The sequence below is a fragment of the Malus domestica genome, chromosome 15 (genome assembly GCF_042453785.1).
Source record: "Malus domestica chromosome 15, GDT2T_hap1".
NCBI classification, from domain to species: Eukaryota; Viridiplantae; Streptophyta; class Magnoliopsida; order Rosales; family Rosaceae; genus Malus; species Malus domestica.
This window is the reverse complement of record NC_091675.1, coordinates 21,439,212-21,460,651: the sequence shown is the minus strand read 5'-3', so window position 1 is coordinate 21,460,651 and position 21,440 is coordinate 21,439,212. Positions and strand designations below refer to the sequence as shown.

The following is a 21,440-nucleotide window of genomic DNA, read 5'->3' as shown; positions in this document are numbered from 1 at the left end:
CTCCTATGCGAGCCCTCTCTCATCTCTCACTCTTCCTATTTCTGTCCTCCTCAAACCCTAGCAGCCACAACTCCATCTATTCCATTTCTCTCATCTTGGAACGGAAGAAATATGGAAAATCAGGGCTCTTTCATTTGCTTCCATAGATTTCTTAAGCTCCGGATCGCTAGCCTCCGTATGAAGGTTTGTCTCTCTCTCTCTCTCACTTTTTAATCTTATTGCTACATACATATATATAACCTAATATTATTAGGACAAATGGAACATTTCATCTGGAGAGATTTTTTTAATTGATTGTTGTAAAATTCGATTCTTGCTAAATGCTTTCCTTATTTTTTGCTGATTTATGTGTGGATCTTTTGTTTGATTTCATTTTTGGTTGCAGGAAACATTTATCTTCTAATTTTAGGGTTTTGTTTTTGGAGTTTGCAAACGCTTTCTGGGTCAGGTGTGTAACCTATCATTGACAATTTTTTTTTTTATAATTAAAATTGAAAGATTGCTGGGGAATGGATTTGCCTGCGGTTATATAACTTATCTTTAACCATTTTCTAATATTTTTTGTGTTTTAATTAAAATTCAAAGATTGTTGAGGAATGGATATGGCTACGGCTTAGTTGTGAATTAGTGGTGCAGTGGCAACTCCTAAGTTGCTATTTAGGTAAAATATCAGAGCTCTCCCAATTTGAATTTTCAATTCTGAATTTCAATTTCTAGGGTTCATTTCGATTTGGGTTTTTTTTGGAATCTGATCTTTCTTTGGTATTTTTGGTTATTCCGTCGTCAGTCATGGCCTCCTAAGATGAAAGAGCCATGGGCGTGCATGGCTGCTACTGTGTTTGCTTAGTGTGAGAGGCTGATTTGCTTTTGGGTTTGTGTTTCTCTTGCTAATTTTGGATATGTTTGGATTTTTTTTTTTTGGCTGGGGTTGTCATTCTTTAAATTTTTGTAAATTTTCTATGAAGAGTTGAATATTTATGCCTGTCTAGGGTTTAGGTTTTGCTGAAATGTTCATATCTAGGATTAGAATTGAATATTTGTGCTTGTCTAGGGTTTAGGTTTCACTGAAATGTTCATATCTAGGAGTAGATTTAGAAAAAAATTGGGTTTTGAGCTGGGGCTTTTTTGCTTTTTGCTAATTCCTTTGTTCCAATCTGCTTCTTACTTATCAAGATAATGTATTTTCCTGTATATTGTTTTCCCTTTTTTTCGTTGGTATTTTTGGTTATTTTCCTGTATGTTGCTTTCCCGTATATCAAATTTTATTTATTCATTTTTTATATGTTGTGAGCTGTTTTATGATTCAATCCAGCATCATCCACTTTCACAAAATAGGTTGCTCATACTTCAGTGGACACAATTTTTTAAGGTTTTTCTTAGAGTCTTGGTGTCAGTTACATTTTGAGGAAAACTTCCATCTCTATGTGAATCACTGGCAAATAGAAAAACAAACTGTCTTTTCAGCATTCAATGCTGTCATTTGCATGTTGACAAATTGTCTTCAGTTTTGCTGAGAACTTCAATAGCTGAATGCAATTAGATGTAGGTTGATTTTATTTGAATTTTGTTTCCTTTTAATAAAATTTGCAGAATTCTGGCCAAATAGCCCCCTTAGACAAGATAGTTGAATTGAAGGAGAAATATAAGTTTCATGTGTTATTGGATGAGAGTAACTCATTTGGCGTGCTTGGAAAATCTGGAAGAGGTAACTGAATACTGCAAGATTCCGGTATTTTTAGAAACCCGTCTTTTTTTTGTATCTCTCATAACTATTGATCCATTACTTGTAAAACCTAAAAAAAAAGCATTTAGCCTAGGATTGGGTGTGGTCTAAGACCATCTCCAATCCTTGGGCTAAAACATAAAATTCCAATCATTACGGCATAAAATTTTAGCATCAGATTATTAAAGAATGAATTTAGACTAATTTTTTTTTCTTAAAGTAACTTTTTAAAAGAAAAAAATTATGTAGACTATCCTAATTTAATTTTATGAACATTTAACTCTAAAAATATTTAGATTCTGACAAATATTGAAAAATCACAAACCGACACCATGAAACTCGTTAAACACTATAAAAAAAAAAAATCTGAAACACATAAACGATTTTTTTAATTACTTTAGCCGTTAAATTTAAATTTGGATTGTTAAAATTTTTTTTTACCGTTCAATTTCATCAAATTATATCTTAACCGTTGGATTTAATGAATTTATAAATATAAAACTAAATAAATTACATATATATGGTCGGCCAGCCACACTAATTCTGGGTTAAATCTGGCTTTTGTTTAGATTTTAGCTTTTAGCTCACACATTTAGCATTGGTTGGGTTGGGAATAAAACCTAAAAAATAGCATTTAGCCCATAGTTGAGTTTGGTCTAAGGCAAGGTAAGAGGAATGCCTTTGGAAATAGCAAAAATCAAATTTGAGGACAGCTTCAAATTTGACATCTTTTTGTCTTTGTTAGCTGAGCCTTCTTTTCTATGCATCTTTAATATCTCGATTAGAGTAAATGATACATCATTTATTACTATTATATATTTATATTATATTTTTGACATCTGTTTTAAAAATGTTATTGACACGTGAACCTTCTTAACTCTGTTGTCAAGGAAAGATTTTTCAGTGTGATCGGTACATGAGATGGTACACCACGTGTTATTATACAAATAGTGGGATATGTGTGCTAAAAAGTTAATAATTTAAAAAATAAAAAATTTCACCGCTTCTATTAAAATACATGATATACCATTTATGTTCCCGTCACAACTAAAAATTCGTGGTTGTCTAGAGTCAATCTCACGGATAGAGACCACACCACATGAGATTTGGTGGCGGTGACGTGGCTCCTAATCCAAACTTCGCTTGAATTGCAGATTTACCAACCACCGCGGAACGCGCTACATTTTGGCTCAGTATTTGCTTCCAGAAACCGTCTCTGAGAGCACCGATCAAGTAAATTCTAAGTTCTCATTGGTCATCCTCAACTCAGTTGCATAACTCAGACGCTTCGAAATGCCGGCCGGTAATAAAAACTCCCGTGTTTTCTGTATCGGAACCGTCGATACGAAGCTCGACGAGCTACGATTCCTCGCCGAGTCGGTCCGATCCCATCTCAACGCCTTCTCCACAGCTTCCTCACTGAAGGTAAATCCTTCTACTTCTCGCCGTTTATTTATTTATTTTTTAAATCCGATACAGAATCTCAATGTCCGATACCGAAACGGCAGGTCAAAGTATCGGTGGTGGACGTATCGGCGAGTCGGACCGAGACCGATACAAATCCAACCGATTTCGAATTCGTTTCAAGGAAGGAGATTCTCAGTCACAGTTCTGAAGCATCAGCCGATCAGATTCCGGAGGACAGAGGCGAAGCGGTTGCTGTAATGAGCAAAGCGCTCGAGAACTTCCTATCCAAAGCTCAGAACGACGGCGTTTTAGCCGGAGCTGTAGGTCTCGGAGGCAGCGGAGGCACGGCACTGATATCCTCCGCCCTAAGATCTCTGCCAATCGGAGTACCGAAGCTGATCTTATCGACTGTCGCGAGCGGGCGGACCGATCACTATGTGGGGACTTCGGACCTGGTGTTGTACCCGTCAATTGTCGATGTCTGTGGGATTAATAGCGTGAGCAGGGTCGTATTGAGCAATGCTGCTGCTGCGTTCTGTGGGATGGTGGTTGGGGGAGTTGGGAGGGGCGGAGATTCAGGTGGTGGCGGTGGAGGGGTGGAGAAACCGACGGTGGGGCTGACCATGTTTGGGGTGACGACTCAATGTGTGAATGGGGTTAAAGAGGGATTGGAGAAACATGGGTATGAGACATTGGTTTTTCATGCCACTGGGGTTGGAGGGAGAGCCATGGAGTCTCTGGTTAGAGATGGATTCATAAAGGTAATACCTTTTGTTGGAAATTTATTCGTTTGTATGTGTTGGTATGTTAAATTTGAAGATTTTTCAATTTGTTTGAGTAGAATTTTCGGAATGGATATATAAAAATGTGAACTTGGTCAGCTTTTATCAACTAGAGCGATTTACAGAACAAGGGAATTTTGATTGTTTGATTGTTGAAGCTCGAGATATGATTTGTTTCGCATAGTTTTAATGTAAATCCTTGAAAAAAATGTAGGTATTTCAGAGCTCATTTCGAAGCGTAGGCCTACTCTTTCTTATTAATATAATACAATTTCATCTCATTTAACTACCGACAGGTACATGCATTGTTTTGTTTCCGCTGCAGTTTGCTACGTGCCAAGTTCAAACCTTTATGTAATTTCATTTCATTTAACCTTAGTATTGCGTTAGTCTTTTTGTGTAAGTTTTGTTTATTTGGAAGGTTTCCTTGTTTTACTTAGGGGGTTTTGGATATCACAACAACAGAGGTTGCAGACCATGTGGTAGGGGGTGTCATGGCTTGCGATGCTTCCCGCTTTGATGCCATCATAGAGAAAAAGATTCCTTTAGTACTGAGTGTTGGAGCTTTGGATATGGTAAATTTTGGAGCTAAGGATACCATACCATCCAATTTTCAACACAGAAAGATTCATGAACATAATAAGCAGGTAATAACTGATAAGTCTCTAAACATAATATGATGCTCAAAAGCGTTGTCTGTGTGTGGATAACATGGAAACAATACTCGTCATTTTCAGGTTTCACTGATGAGAACCACTGTAGATGAGAACAAGAAATTTGCTGGTTTTATAGCAGATAAGTTGAACAAATCATCATCAAAGGTGGTTGTTTGCCTACCGCAAAAGGGTATCTCTGCTTTGGATGCACTGGGGCAGCCTTTCCGTGATCCGGAGGTCACTGCTTCTCTGATTAGTGAACTACAGAGGCTGGTCCAGACAAATGAAGATCGGAAGGTACAATTATTTCCCATTCAATGGTGTATTTATTTCAATGCTCGAACCTTCTCTAGTTGCTTTGGTTTCATGCCCAAGACCAACATTACTATTGAAAATAGTGCATGTTTTTAATAGGTAAGGGTGTACCCTCATCATATAAATGATCCTGAGTTTGCAAATGCATTGGTTGACTCATTTTTAGAGATTAGTACAAAGAGTTCTATCCAGTCTACTCCACCGCAAGTTCATGAATCAAACCAACAAGTTCACGAAAGTTCTGTTTCGAAGATAAATTTGTCAAGCTCCGAGACCGTTCCACGTAACCTGAGTGATTTCCCAGATGCAAGACCAGGTTGTAGTTTGAACTGTGTTCATTTTCTTAGAGTAAATTAGAATCATATTAATAGGAATTCAATTACATTGAATGATTTGGAGAAGGATTTAATTATTGAATATTAAAGCAACTTTTCTCAATGAATAGAGCTGCAGATTTGTTTTATGTCATTATTGGATTCAGATCTAACCAGTAACGCGTTACTTCTGTGACAGAAACTCTACAAAGAACTAGGATGGTGTTGCAGCAACTCAAAGATCAAATAAATAGAGGAATTCCAATTATAGGGGCTGGTGCAGGGACAGGCATATCTGCAAAGTTTGAGGAAGCTGGTGGTGTTGATCTGATAGTGGTGTACAATTCAGGGCGCTTTCGCATGGCAGGGAGAGGTTCATTGGCAGGCTTATTGCCGTTTGCTGATGCAAATGCTGTAGTACTTGACATGGCCAATGAAGTTTTGCCAGTAAGTTTCAACCGCTCTGTAGTATAAAACTTTATAAGAGATCTCCAGTTCTTTACTGAAAGACTGACAAGTCAAATTAGTAGTGCAATACCTTACCCGTTCCTATGTCCCTTTTAAAACACATTTTGCTGATGTGGAGCTGATGATAATGATAGGTGGTGAAGAAGGTACCTGTTCTTGCTGGGGTGTGTGGCACCGATCCTTTTCGCCAAATGGATTTCTTTTTAAGGCAGGTGGAGTCAATTGGATTCTCTGGGGTTCAAAATTTTCCAACAGTTGGACTCTTTGATGGTAATTTTAGACAAAATCTTGAAGAAACTGGAATGGGATACCGGTAGGTATTAAACAGAGATTTTTTTTAAAAGACTACAACAACAACAAAGCCTTTTCCCACTAAGTGGGGATATTTTTTTTTTTTAAAGACTAATATTATAATTTATTGCATTCTGCACATTAACTTTTTCTTAATGGAATGATTAGATTGGAGGTTGAGATGATCGAAAAAGCACATAAGATGGGGCTCTTGACAACCCCATATGCCTTCAATCAAGATGAAGCTGTGCAAATGGCAAAAGCTGGTGCTGATATCATTGTGGCTCATATGGGACTCACGACATCCGGCTCTATAGGGGCAAAGACGGCTGTTTCACTGGATGAAAGTGTAGTTCGTGTACAAAATATTGCAGATGCTGCAAGTAGGATCAATCCCAACGCCATTGTGCTTTGCCATGGTGGTATGTGCTCGTGAGCTTTTCATTTCTTGTTACCAAGTTTTCTTTTTATCATATTAATGAACATGAAGATCGTTTGGTGCAATTTGCAGGTCCAATCTCGGGTCCAAGAGAGGCAGAATTTATACTAAAGAACACCAAGGGAGTTCATGGGTTTTATGGGGCGTCAAGCGTGGAGAGGCTACCTGTTGAACAGGCTATCACCTCCACGGTCCAACAGTACAAATCGATTTCCATCAACTGAAGTTTGATCTGCTTGTTTTTGGTAAGTACAGATGCTTCGTGTTGTGCTTGTATCCCTATTATATTTGCCTGGTTACATTATATAAAAAGGAAACTAGCGTTGATATAAAAGTTGAGGTCGCTGTTGCTTTATAGCGGTTTCTTAGTACCACTTGTAATATTATATCATCTGATCAATAGTAACATTATTTTGGCAAGAATTCGTACTTCAGATTCTGCAAAATGAGTGACAAGCTTCCCGATGATAATTTTTTTTTTTTCATTTATCCCTCATTTAACATAGTGGAAACTGGATCTACACTAATGTGGATATAATAAACCACGATATATCGTTGTGTTCTTGTGTGTGAGTGTGATTTACGATCAGATTTATGTTGTTCGAAAGTCTACTGATTTTGTGCATCAACATGCTTCATTAACACAACAAACTAGCGGAACAAGCAGCAAAGCAATAGTATGAGACTAAATCCACAAAGTAGCAACAGTAGGTGCTACAAAACACAAATAAGACCCAAAACATGTAGCCCCAGTAAAACAGAAACCCTAGCCCTAAGACCCGAGCATAATATGTTCTTGCACAAGGAGCAGCCTTCGCAGCCGGCGCTAGCCACGGGGTAGTGACTGTCCACACAAATGGCAAGTTGCCGGATTATTGAGCCCTAACTTTAAGGCATACCAGGTTCTACTCTCTTACAAGGCCTTCAAGGTAATGGGCAACCCACTGGCTAACCTTGGAACGAATGATATCTTTTCCATTCTAGGATCCCAATCATGTATTGTCCAGCTACACAATAAGGGGAAATAGTTTAAGATTCATCAATACGATGCCCACACTCCACAGAGCGTAGGCAAGCTTTTACCGTTGCTCAAAAGCGAGTCCCAAAACAAACGGCCATAAATTGCACAGACACGTATGGGCACTAGCAGTAATGTTGCTCATACAAGATAAGAAAAAATCAAATGATGGCACTGCAAATTCTCACTCACCTGTATCCACTTACTACACGGTGTAAAAACATCATAATTGTCGCCTTGGCCATATTGGTTCCTAGGCATGACCTGGGTCCTGACCCAAATGGTATATAGCTATACGGCTTTTGCATTTCCTGGAGAAAATTGACACAGTCGATATGTATGTAATACATCATTCAATGTCAATACCTTGGCAACAATGAAAAATAAAGTGTTTGAAATTGCAGTTAAGGGTTAGGCCAGTTTGCTGAGGCAGTGAGCATGCCCAGTTTCAACCATGTTTAGATCCTCCTCTCCACAGATTTAAGTGGTTCAGAATAGTTCTGTGTATAAAAGAAGTTAAAAGAAAAACGAAGTGTTTGGGTAGAGAGTCGGGTACTTCAAATCTAGATGGGTTGAACTGCATCGGGTCGGGAAGGTGTTTTGGATTCATGTGTATGCAAGTCATGTCAATATTCACCCGCCACCCTTTCTTTATTTCAAAACCTGCAATTGCATTGTGATGAATTGAGATTAAACAAGTTTTTGTTAAGAGAAATATTGAAAAGGTGACGGAAAGCATTTCCGCTGTAGTGCTAGCTGTGGTAACTGGTAACTCATGGCTCTGAACATCTATAAACAGAAGAAATATTTGTATGTGCCGGTTATATATAACTTCTCTAGGTTAAGTTAGCTTCTATAGTGCAGTCATGGGTAGCTTCGCGAGGAGCCCACGTAACAACATTTCCCAACCTCAATGTCTCTTTCATAACCTGGAGAAAAAAAACATATGGACCACTAAAGATGTCAATGCGTTTGTATGCAAGATGTCCCCGCTATCAGTTTAATTCTGGTGAAAAGTTGCATTATTAAAGATCACTTTTCTACGTCGAATTTAACAATCGAAATTTGCTAGGGTGTGGTGCTAACCTTGAGACAGTAGGGCATGTTTTTAATATCCTCATATGTAGCTGATGCTCCTTCTGGCCTAGCTCTGGCTATTGCCAACTGTTCCTCCTGTATGTTCAGAAATTCTTTCTTATCTATCTCAACGATGCTGAAATTGCTACCGAGATTTATATGATATGAAGATACACTTTGGAATTCCTTACTCTGAGTCTGTCCAAGACTTCTCTGGTCTCGCCAAAAAACTTAAGGCTCCACATCATTGCAGCTGAAGAGGTGGTCTGGCCTCCAATTATCAATGTCAATACACTACTACAAAAAAGGCGTTATAGTGTCGGTGGGTGATGTCGGTTTAATATAATATAGTGGCGGACAAGACATTTGCGACACTTACTAAACATGACGTCGGATTTACTATCGCTTGTAAGCGTCATAAACTGTCTATGCTGCTTTTCATTGTTAGGGCATGAATCTCTTTCTATCATCGACTGCAGGAAGTCATCTGAGTACTCCTTTCCGCTTCTCCGCTTGGCGATCAGGTCTTTAAAGGCTTTCATAACACGCCCTTGTGCCGGCTTTGACTGTTGGAAAACTAGTAGTATATAATATTAACAAGTTTCCTAGATTACTAACAAGTGTTAACATGATACCTGAGGCAGCCATTGCAGAACAAGAAATAAAAGGATATCTTCTATTCAATAAAAGACTTAATGTTCTTAAGGTGATAGAACCCAATAACGCATAACTTTTCTTTACGAGCAGGAGTCCTTATATAGATTAACATTCACCAACTTCCCTCTATCATGGCGGGTTGGTTTTTGTCAGTTAACAACAGTTTCATCAAATATTGGGATGTAAGTTATCTCCACAATTGTTATCCATATTTCCTTAATAATAGGAAGCAATTTTTCCACGTTTGCAACTTAGGTCAAATTGTATTGTTATCAAATACATTTCTTCCTTCACTAAATGATAGTTTAGTTCAATTAAGTTTCTAACATTCTCCCACTTGGACGTAAACTAATCATTTCATTGAAATGTTATCACAATTACAATATTGACTCCTTAGTGATCACAACCAATTACACATAACTTGCTTCCCCACATCTACCAGTATTAGCTCAAATGTCGAATTCTAGAAAATCATGTGCAGCTCATCGGCACATGCACTCTAAAATCACTGTCATTTGAATCTAATCTGTTCAATGAACTTAACGTTCATTTTTCTATGAATCAATTCAATCAACTTTATGGATCATCTTTGGATGATCACAGTTCCCTTTACTGAATTGAAAATCATATACCACTTGTGTTATATAAGTTATATAACTCAGAATAGTCATGAAGATTCAGCACATATATATTTATTATTGCAACTCAGTCTTAAACCATCACTTCATAATTGTAATGGCATGCTGATAATCATGCCAATACATATAAATATACATTCATACATGCAATTCATATAAGGGTTTCTTACTCCCACATTTCAGCAGATTCCAGAGATTCGTGCACACCCATCTTCATGACATGTTATTTGAATACTCCCACTGCTAAGGGTTTTGTTAATGGATCAGCTATCACATAATTTGTCTCAATATGCTCGATCACAACCTCACCCTTTCTCACATGTTCCTTCACTGACAAATATTTGATGTCCATCAGTCTTGTAGCTTCTAACTTCTTATTATTTTTAGAGAAGAAAATAGTTGCCTTATTGTCACAATATAACACCAGTGGCCTTGAAATTGAATCCACAATTCTCATGAACTTGATTAAATTCTTCAGCCACAATCCCCTCTTTGTGGCTTCAAAACAAGCTATAAATTCGGCTTCCATAGTTGATGTAGCCAAGGCCTTTTGTTTCGCACTTCTCCACAATACTGCATCTCCAACTAGGAAATACAAATATCCATTGGTTGATCTTCTATCATCTATACAACCCGCAAAATCTGCATCAATGTAGCCAACCAGTTCCAAGTTCTCCACCTTCTTATATACAAGCATGAATGACTGCAAGTATCTTAATACTTTCTTTGCTGCAACCCAGTGTTGTTCACTTGGATTAGATTGATACCTTCCTAGCACACTTATTGCAAAAGCCAAATCCGGTCTCATACAAACATATGCATACATTAAACTCCCAACTAATGATGCATAAGGTTTGTTAATCATGCTTTGTTTTTCTAAGTCATTTCTCAGGCACTAGGACTTATTCAATCTATCTCCCTTCCCCATTGGCACTTCTCCATTTGAACAGCTTTGCATATTGAACCGATGCAATACCTTCTCTATATATGATCTTTGTGAGAGTCCTAACTGTTAGGAATGTCGGTACTACAAGATAGAGAATGCACAAAGTAAAGTAGAAAATGGACACCAAGAATTTATGTGGTTCGCCAATTTATGCCTACGTCCACGAAACAAGAATCAATCTTCACTATATGAAAAAAGATGAGTACAACAAGAGTAGTCTTACCAAGCCAAAGACAAGGCTTGATGGATACAAGAAAGTATGACACACACTTTCTATCACTCTATACTTCACTCACAATGTGTAGTGGAACACTCTCACTCTCTCTCTCGGAGTGGAACTCTAGCTTTGGACTTGATCCTTTGCTACTCACACTTGGTTCTTAATTGGTTACTTCACTACGACATCACACCCATATTTATAGGTGAGGGTTTGACATTCTACTAGTTTCTAGTGTATTTGATGCGAAATATATAAGCACACAAATTAAACCCTCTTTTTGTCAATTGTAGTAAAGAATGTAAGTAGGGATCGTTCTAGGCCGGGGATTAGGAGGGATTGCTAAATCACTTGGAAACTGACTTGAAAACGTAAAAACAAAGTTTAAAACACTAAACTAGACTCAAAGAATGCAAAACTATACTTTAAAATACTAAGATAAACAAAAAGATTCAAAACAGCAAATAAACACTCAAAACTGCCTTAAAAACACTTTCTGGGCAGTTTTGAACACCTAACACTAAATTGGACGAAATTGGGTTATGACTTGACTCAAGACACTTAAAAACACAAACTAAAGTGATTACTGACTAATCTAACATTTTGAAATAAATGGGAGATTGGTTCTTGACAAATTTGAAAACAAAACAAACTTTGTAAAACAAAACAGATTGTAAATGAATTTGAATGAAACTTATGGATGGAAGGCTAGCTAGGAGGTTCTTCTCCACACATGTCACACTTGCATACAAAACGATTTCCAGTTGCTTTTCGATAAACTATGAATACTCAACGCCCCCAATTAACCGTGAATTGCACTAATTAACCCTCAGTTTTTCCACAAGTTATTAGGTTGGATGATTGCATACGACAACCCAAAACATTCCCTACAAGTTCCCTACATGAATTGCATAATAGAGATACAAGCAAGAATCATTAAGTTCTATGAAAAACATAAGCATTGACGAGGCACTCGTTACTATGATTTGCATGAAACTTATGCCAAGAATTTACTTAACGTGATTGTGACTAGCAACCTTCACTACTTGTGAATATAAGTTCATAACGATTAGGTGAAACTCCCTTATATTCTAGCGTCAAATTCATGCATGAAAATTAAGCGTGCACTCTCAACCAACATACACAAATCAGTTTTTATACGAACGGATAAGTAAATTGAATTCACAACTTATGAATCACAACTAGATGTAATCAAATCATATTGTAAGCATGAACATAGTTTCGAATCACCCCCTAACTAAGAGGGGTTTAGTTCCTCATGCTTGCAATTACACAATGATAACTTAAATTAAACATTGAAATCAAAGATAGAAAACACCTAGAAACGCTCCAACACTCCCAAGGCTTGGGCATAGGCACGGCACAAGATGTTCCTTCTCCTTCCTTCCTTGCAATAGTCACGGCATAAGAGATTTAGAACAGGTTTTGGGTGGTTTTTATGGTGTAGAATGGATGAGGAATGGTATGGAAAGGTTTAGGGTTGATGGGTGGTGTGGCTAGGGGTAGTGTTTGGCTGAATTTTTAGAGAATGGTGATGGAGAGGTGCGGCTAAGGTAAGGGATCAAAATCTCTTTTCTTTGATGAATATGGGAGGTGGTATTTATAGGCTTGAGAGAGGACCACTCCATTTCCTTTGCATGTGCAGCTTGTGTGGGTATGAGTTGTCATGTTTCCCCTTTACATTTATACACACATGCTTCATCATTTCAACCACAAAACACACCAATTTTATGCTCATGCCTTGTGCTTTTCTTCCACTTTGCATGTGGGTTTGCTGCCATGTTTCTTTGCTTTGCCATTACACTTGCACACATACATGTTCTTTGCATCATTTCAACCACAAAACACACACATTTTCTGCCATGTTTCTCCTTTACATTTACACACACACATGCTTCATCATTTCAACCACAAAACACACACAATTTCTGCCCATGCCGTGTGCTCCCATGTGTGTGCTGCAACATTCTTTTCTTTGCCATGTGTTTGCTTTCTTTGCCATGTGTTTGCTGCCATAAGGGGTTTATTTAAAGGGATAAAGGAAATAAAACCCTAGGTTAACTAGGTAAACAGAAATTAAGTCTAAAGCTTCTACAATTTAGGGAAACAAATCAGAAATTTAAAGGAAATAAGCTAAAAGGTGTGGCAAGGCTTTAAAGTAGATTAGGAAAGTGTTTAAATGCAAGACTTAGGAAAGAATGACTCTTCCTTGCACGGCAAGATAGAGTAATGGCAAGGGTGGAGCACACGGCTGGTTGCTTATTTTTGAACACATCGTTCTTTATTTGTCTTGAATCCAATTCTTCACATCATCATTCAATCCTATGCTCATTTGATCTTCAATTTCGTCCATCTTCTTACTTCCAAGCATATGCAATCCATTTGATGCACAAAAACTGCTCCAAACGACTCCAAAATGCACATGTATGCATACTTTGACCTTAAAACCTGAAAACACATAAAAGTGACTTTAAACACTAAAATAACTAAAGACACACAACGTAAACGTACGAGAACAAGCCAATTAAGTCGCATAAAAATGCTCCTATCAGTATTCTTCAAACCTCTAGCATTGAAAATTCTAGACTAGCCACAACATTGTAGATTCTAGATCTTTCCATTTACAACCAAGGAAGCTAGTACTCTCTAGCTTCTTCCATCAACTTAATAACATGCTAGAATTGTCTAGCATGCTCCAGCCACCTTACTTGCTTACTAGAATAATCTAGAACATTGATCATGGGCTGGACCATATACTAACAATCTCCCCCTCCAGTCCATGAGGGAGGAATTCCGATCATGACTCCAAGTTACCTGGAGTCCATCCCAGCAGCCTTAATGCAGAATTCCAACTTTGATTTTGTGACTACCTTTGCCAACATGTCTAAAGAATTATTATCGGTATGAATCTTCTTCAGCTGTATCAACTTGTTCTCGATAGCATTTCTAATCCAGTGATAACGAATATCAATGTGCTTAGTGCGTGAATGATATGTAGTGTTCTTGCTCAAATCCAGAGCACACTGACTATCACAATAAACGCCATAATCACTTTGCTTCAAACCCAACTCTTGGAGAAACCGCTTCAGCCACACACCTCATTGCATGCTTCTGTAGCGGCTATGTATTCAGCCTCGGTTGTGGACAAAGCAACACATTTTTGCAACTTGGATTGCCAAGACACGGCTCCCCCCTGCAAAAGTAAACAAGTACCCAGACGTGGATTTTCTACCATCCAGGTCACCTCTCATGTCAGCATCTGTAAATCCTTCCAAGATTGGTTTGGAACCACCAAAGCACAAGCACATCTTAGAAGTCCCCTTTAAATATCTGAGAATCCATTTAACAACTTCCCAATGGTCCTTCCCTGGATTAGAGAGAAACCTGCTCACCATACCTACTACATGAGCAATATCTGGTCGTGTGCACACCATTGCATACATGATACTTCCTACTACTAAAGAGTAGGGAACAAGTGCCATTTTCTCCTTTTCTTCATATGTTTTTAGACACGACTATTTGCTCAACTTAATATGATTAGCTAAAGGTGAGCTTACCGATTTGGTTGCTTTCATGTTGAACCTTTTAAGCACCCGTTCAACATACTTTTCTTGTGACAGCCACAACTTCTTGGATTTTCTGTCATGTATTATCTCCATGCCCAAAATCTGCTTGGCTGGCCCTAAGTCCTTCATGTCAAAAGACTTAGATAACTCTTCTTTGAGCTTTTTAATCGTAAAAGCATCTTCATCGACAATCAACATGTCATAAACATAAAGCAATAAAATGATGAATTTACCTCTAGAAAATTGTTTGATATAGACACAAGAGTCAGCATGAGTTCTCTTGTACCCATTACTCACCATGAATGAGTTGAACTTCTTATTCCACTGTCTCGGAGCCTGCTTAAGACCATATAAGCTTTTCTTGAGCTTGCACACCAAAGTTTCTTTACCTTTGACTTCAAAGCCTTTGGGTTGCTCTATATATATCTCCTATTCTAAGTTGTTGTGGAGAAATGCAGTTTTAACGTCTAACTGCTCAAGCTCAAGATCCATGCTTGCTGTCATACCAAGGATAACTCGAATGGAAGTCATCTTCACCACCGGTGAGAAAATCTCATCAAAGTCAACTCCTTTCTTTTGACCAAAACCTTTGACAACCAAACGAGCCTTGTACCTTGTCATGTTGTCGTCTCTTTTCAATTTGCACACCCACTTGTTTTTCAATGCTTTTCTGCTCATTGGAAGCTCCACCAACTCATAGGTATCATTCTTTGATAAGGCATTCATCTCCGACTCCATTGCCTTCATCCATTTGTCACTGTCGTTATGAGCTATGGCCTCCTCATAAGTTTCGGGCTCTCCATAATTAGTCAACATGATACACTCTGATGAAGAATACTTGGTAAACGGTCTTCGACTTTTGCTGGATTTTCTAACCTGGTCTTCATTCTCTTGTAGGGCTAGATGCTCCCCTTGATTAAGTTCTTCTTGAATCTGCTTTTCAGGCTCCCCTTGATCATCAATTTCATAGTCTGGCTCATCTTGATCAGGCTCCCCCTGATCAACATTGTCTGGTTCTGCAGGCATTTCATTGGCAGTTGCTTCAGGGATATCATCATGACTTTCTTCATCTGAAGCTAATGGATCAACTCCTCTGACTGCGTCATCTGGTTGTTCATTTTTATCTGAATCCCCAATTGTTTGATCTTCATAAAAGACCACGTCTCTACTTTGGATAAACTTCTTCTGGTTTGGGTCCCATAATCTGTAACCAAAATCTTCACCGCCATAACCAAGAAAGATGCACGGTGTAGCTTTGTAGTCTAACTTCGATCTCTGCTCTTTGGGCACATGCACAAAAGCTTTGCAACCAAACACCTTCAAATGAGAGTAAGACACATCATTACCCGTCCATACTCTCTCTGGAACATTAAGACCTAATGGTACTGATGGAGATCGGTTGATCAAATAGCAGGCAGTCCTTACAGCTTCGCCCCAGAACTGCTTAGATAACTTTGTAGTCCTCAGCATACACCTGACTTTCTCCATGATGGTTCGATTTATTCTTTCAACAACACCGTTATGTTGTGGAGTTCTAGGAACTGTCTTCTCATGGCGTATGCCATGTTTCACACAATACTCTCTAAATTGGTGAGATGTGTACTGGCCGCCGTTGTTGCTACGAAGACACTTGAGAGGTTTCCCAATTTCCCTCTCCACCATGGCATGGAACTCCTGGAATGTCTGAAACACCTGGTATTTGGATTTCAACAAATACACCCAAACCTTTCGTGAAGCATCATCAATATAAGTGACAAAATATTTATTTTTTCCAAGTGACTCGACTTCCATGGGACCACACACATCTGAATAAACAAGATCTAACAAATTTTCTTTCTTTGTAGATGGAATAGAAAAACTAACTCTTCTTTGTTTTCCGAATAAACAATGCTCACAAGAGTTTAACGACGTACCTTTGGCAAAGGGAATGTGAGACTTCTTTGCCAAAACTTGTAGGCCTTTCTCGCTCATATGGCCTAGCCTCTTATGCCACAAGTCTAGAGATGAGTCTTCCACAGCATTCAACTCACCTTTCAAAACCTTGGCATTTGACCGGTACAACGTACAACAAAGTCGTGCTCTTGCTACCACCATTAAGCCTTTGGTAAGCTTCAATTTTCCTTCGCCAATATGGTAATAATATCCTTGTCGATCAAGGGTACCGATGGATATCAAATTGAGACGTACATCAGGAATATGTCTCACATCTCTCAACATCAACTGGCAGCCGAGATTAGTTCTTAGGCAAATATCACCAATTCCAAGAATTTTGGAATAGCTTTCATTCCCCATCTTCACTATGCCAAAGTCACATTCTTTGTATGTACTAAAGAACTCCCGTTTGGACGTAGCATGGAAGGAAGCTCCATTGTCAAAGATCCATTCAATGTCTCTGTCAAAGTTGCCTATATGCAGACATTCACCAACAGACAATATTTCTAGTACATTACCACATATGACAACGGTGGTATTGCCAATATCATTTTTCTTCTGATTGTTTCCTTCCCTTTGCTCTCTATTCCAAACTCGACAATTTTTCTTCATATGGCCTTCTTTGCCACAATGGTGGCATGTACCCATAAACCTTGACTTGGATCAACTAGGACTCCTGCTATGACCTCTAGGCCCTTTACTTTTGCTTCTTCCGCGGTTCTCTGTGACAAATACTTGGCTGCTATCCGTGCCAGAAGTCTTTCTCCTTGTTTTTTCATTGAGCATGCTATTTTTAACATTATCAAGAGTAAGAACACCATTAGAAGCAGAGTTACTTATACTCACCACAAAGGTCTCCCAACTATCTGGCAAGGATCCAAGTAACAAGAGCGCTTGTAACTCGTTCTCGATCGTCATTTTCATAGTAGCCAACTGGTTGATGATATTTTGGAAATCGTTCAAGTGTTCTGCTATACTTAAACCATCCTTGTACTTCACATTGATGAGCTCTTTGATCAAGAAGGCTTTCTTGGTTGGGGTCTTCTTCTCGAACAAGAACTCAAGCTTCGTCCAAAACTTGCGGGCATTAGACATATGGTGAAAAACACTATCATCCACCTATTGTCTAATTGTGCCAATAGCCTTGCGATTCATCTTCTTCCACTCGACATCAGACATGCTCTCGGGCTTAGCGGCATCTCCTTCAATTGGCTCATGCAAATCCTTGCAATAGAGAATGTCCTCCATCCTTGGCTTCCATGTTACCCAATTGGAGTTGGTGAGTTTGATCATAGTGCCACTTCCTTCCATCTCGTAGTACGAGCCAACCGGGCTCTGATACCACTTGTTAGGAATGTCGGTACTACAAGATAGAGAATGCACAAAGTAAAGTAGAAAATGGACACCAAAATTTTATGTGGTTCGGCAATTTATGCCTACGTCCACGAAACAAGGATCAATTTTCACTATATGAAAAAGATGAGTACAACAAGAGTAGTCTTACCAAGCCAAAGACAAGGCTTGATAGATACAAGAAAGTATGACACACACTTTATATCACTCTATACTTTACTCACAATGTGTAGTGGAACACTCTCACTCTCTATCTTGGAGTGGAACTCTAGCTTTGGACTTGATCCTTTGCTACTCATACTTGGTTCTTAATTGGTTACTTCATTACAACATCACACCCATATTTATAGGTGAGGATTTGGCATTTTACTAGTTTCTAGTGTATTCTTCAAACCTCTAACATAGAAAATTCTAGACTAGCCACAACATTGTAGCTTCTAGATCTTTCCATTTACAACCAAGGAAGCTAGTACTCTCTAGCTTCTTCCATCAACTTAATAACATGTTAGAATTGTTTAGCATGCTCCAGCCACCTCACTTGCTTACTAGAATAATCTAGAACATTGATCATGGGCTGGACCATATACCAACACTAACAAACCCTTTGATCTGTCTCTAATTATCTCAATCCCCAACACATATGATGCATTTCTAATGTCTTTCATCTCAAAAGTAGAGGTTGATATCGTTGCTAGCTAATAAAATATCATCCACATACAAAAATAGAAATATAAATTTTGAACCATATACCTTGAGATATATGCAATCATCTATTTTATTCTCATTGAAGCCACGAGATGTGATTTTCTCATCAAATTTCATAAATCATTGCCTGGAAGCTTGTTTTAAACCATATATAGACTTTCTCAACTTGCATACCATATTTTCTTCTCCTTGCTTAATGAAACCAGCTGGCTGTTCCATGAAAATTTCTTCCTCTAAATCACCATTCAAGAAGGCTATCTTTACATCTATTTGATGAAGCTCCAGATCATAATGAGCCACCTTGCAAGAATTACCCGAAGTGAGTCCTTTGTTGAAACTGGTGAAAAGGTTTCTGTATAATGCACCCCTTCAGCTTATGTGTAACCCTTTGCAACCAACCTCGCCTTATGTCTTTCAACCTTTCCACATGAGTCTTTCTTTGTTTTAAAAACCCACTTATTTCCAATTGGTTTAATATTGGCTGGTGCAGGAACTAAAATCCATACGTGATTTGTTTGCATGGATCTCAATTCTTCATGCATTGCCTCTAACCATTTATTTGATTGCAAGCTGTCCATCGCTTCTTGGTAAGTGGTTAGATCATCAATCACACCCTCATTCATTTCAACTTCATGATAATACACCTAATAGTCATCAGAGATGGCTGGCCTTCTAACTCTTGGTGGTAATGTCATTTATCACTCCTTGCATTGAAGAACTCGCTGGTACCTGAGATGAAGAAGCTATATTCATTAGTCCAACATGAAAATTCAGTGGCACACTATTTGTATGTGTTTCAGTTATTTCAACTTGATTATCTTCAAGTTGAAAATCAACTGCAGGAGCTTGCTGCAACTCCATTGAACCTTCATAATTTTGATCTTCACAAACACTTATTTGCTCTTCGAAATTAAGAGATGGCAATGTCTATGAACTTCTCGATGCTTCCCCATTCTCAATAAACTTTGCACTGTTGGATTTAAAAATTATGTTCGAAAAGTTTGGTGCATTGAATTTGTAGCCTTTAGATTTATCAGGGAACCTTACAAAATGACAAGAAATTGTTCTAGGATCCAAGTTCTTCTCATTAAGATTAAACATCCTTGCCTCTGCACTACAGCCCCATATGTGTAGACAATTCAAACTCAGCTTCCTACCCGTCCACATCTTAAAAGGAGTCTTGCAAACTAATTTACTAGGAACATGATTCAAAATATAGTTTGCCATTTTTAAAGCTTCTCCCCACAAGTATTGTGGAAGTGTTGAACAACTCATCATACTTCTCACCATATCCATCAGTGTCCTATTGATAGGAGCATTTTTATGCGACTTAATTGGCTTGTTCTCAGGCATTTATGTTGTTTTTCCTTAGTTAGTTTAGTGTTTAAAGTCATTTTCGTGCAATTTCAGGTTTTATGGTCAAAGTATGCAAAAAGGTGCATTTTGGAGCTTTTAGGAGCAAAAATGGGCTTGGAATGGATTGCATATGCATAGAGCAAAGAGGATGGACGAAATTGAAGATCAAATGAGGCTAGAAAGGTGTTAGAAGACATAAGAAATCAGTTTGGAAGCTTAGAAGACAAAGAAAGATACAAATTGAAGCATCCCTACAAAGGTGGCGCCTTGTCCCCTTTGTGTTCCCTCGTTGCCTCCCTTGTTGCAACAAATCCCCTTGCTATGTTTCCCTATCCTTAAACCATGTAAAAGCCTTTCCTTTTCCCCTTAGGACTTTGAAAAACCCTTTCCCTTAGTCCTTAGGATTCAGCCGCACCTTTCCCACCAATTTCCTTGCCTTGCCGCACAAGGAATCACCTTTCCCTTTAGTTTTAGGACACTTACCCTTTTCCTAAGCCTTTGCCGCACCCTTTAACCTATTTCCCTTAGTATTTTGGTTCTAATTTCCTATTTCCTTTAAGTTTTAGTTTAATTTCTGATTACCTAATTTATTTTGGAGCCTTGTTCTATAAATACCAAGCTTTGCCGCAACCTTAGTGGGGACCATTCACCAATTCACACAACCTTACACAATTCTACAAACTTTCAGCCATCACTACACCTTTGCCGTGCCCATCCTTCACCCAATTCCATAACTTCTGACCCTAAAACACATCCCAAACACTTCACGCACCTTTGTGCCGTAGCAAGGAGAAAGAAGGAATGACTCTTGGATGCTCAAGCTTCATCGTTGGTGGATTCTAGGTGTAATTCGTTTTATGATTTCAATGTTTAATTTCTTTTCCTTTCGTTTTGCTATGAACATGAGTGGCTAAACCCCTATTGGTTATGGGTGATTTCGAAGCCATGACTATGTGTGCAATTTGATTTGATAAATTCCAGTTATGAGTTCTTGAATCGTGAATGCAATTGGCTTAACTGTGCGAGTAATAACTTATTTGTGTTTGTTAATTAGGGGTCGACACTTAATTGGCTTGCATGAATATGATGCTAGAATATAAGGTTGTTTCACATAATCGTCACACACTTATATTCATATGTAGTGAAGGTCGCTAGTCACGATCGCGTTAAGTCCAATTCCTAGCATGAGTGACATGATGTCATAGTTGCAAATGCTTTGTCAATGCTTATAGTTTTCATTGAACGTAATGATCTTTGATTGTATCTTTATTATGATGTCATGTAAGGAACTTTTGAGGAATGCTTTGGGTTGTCGAATGATGTCATCCAATCCAATAACACAAGGAAAACTTGAGAATTAACTAGTGATGTCACGGTTAATTTGGGGCATTGTCATTCATAATTCAATGAAGGAATAACTGGAAATCGAGTCGTTTGCATACTTGTCATGTGTGGAGAAAGAGCTTCTAACTAATCCATCATCCATTTAAAACCCCAAAATCGTTTTCAAATCTGTTTTTACTTTGCAATCTTTTTTGTTAGTTTATTTTCGTCCAAAT

General features: G+C 38.3%; 1 protein-coding gene and 1 long non-coding RNA gene across 2 annotated transcripts; both read left to right on the top strand.

Moving 5' to 3' along the window:
* The first annotated feature begins 415 nt into the window (after nt 1-415).
* Nucleotides 416-1,707, top strand: LOC139192057 (uncharacterized). Its single transcript, XR_011575834.1, has 3 exons — nt 416-661; nt 788-871; nt 1,591-1,707. It is a non-coding gene; the product is annotated as an uncharacterized lncRNA (long non-coding RNA).
* A 1,108-nt stretch (nt 1,708-2,815) lies between these two features.
* LOC103401129 (toMV susceptible protein tm-1(GCR26)) lies at nt 2,816-6,818 on the top strand. The gene is made up of 9 exons (XM_008339839.4): nt 2,816-3,148; nt 3,232-3,891; nt 4,353-4,559; nt 4,650-4,865; nt 4,983-5,199; nt 5,397-5,644; nt 5,800-5,978; nt 6,125-6,378; nt 6,468-6,818. Exons 1-9 carry the CDS (start codon nt 3,017-3,019, stop codon nt 6,617-6,619), a joined length of 2,265 nt encoding a protein of 754 aa, XP_008338061.3. The 5' UTR covers nt 2,816-3,016; the 3' UTR covers nt 6,620-6,818.
* The last annotated feature ends 14,622 nt before the right edge of the window (nt 6,819-21,440 follow it).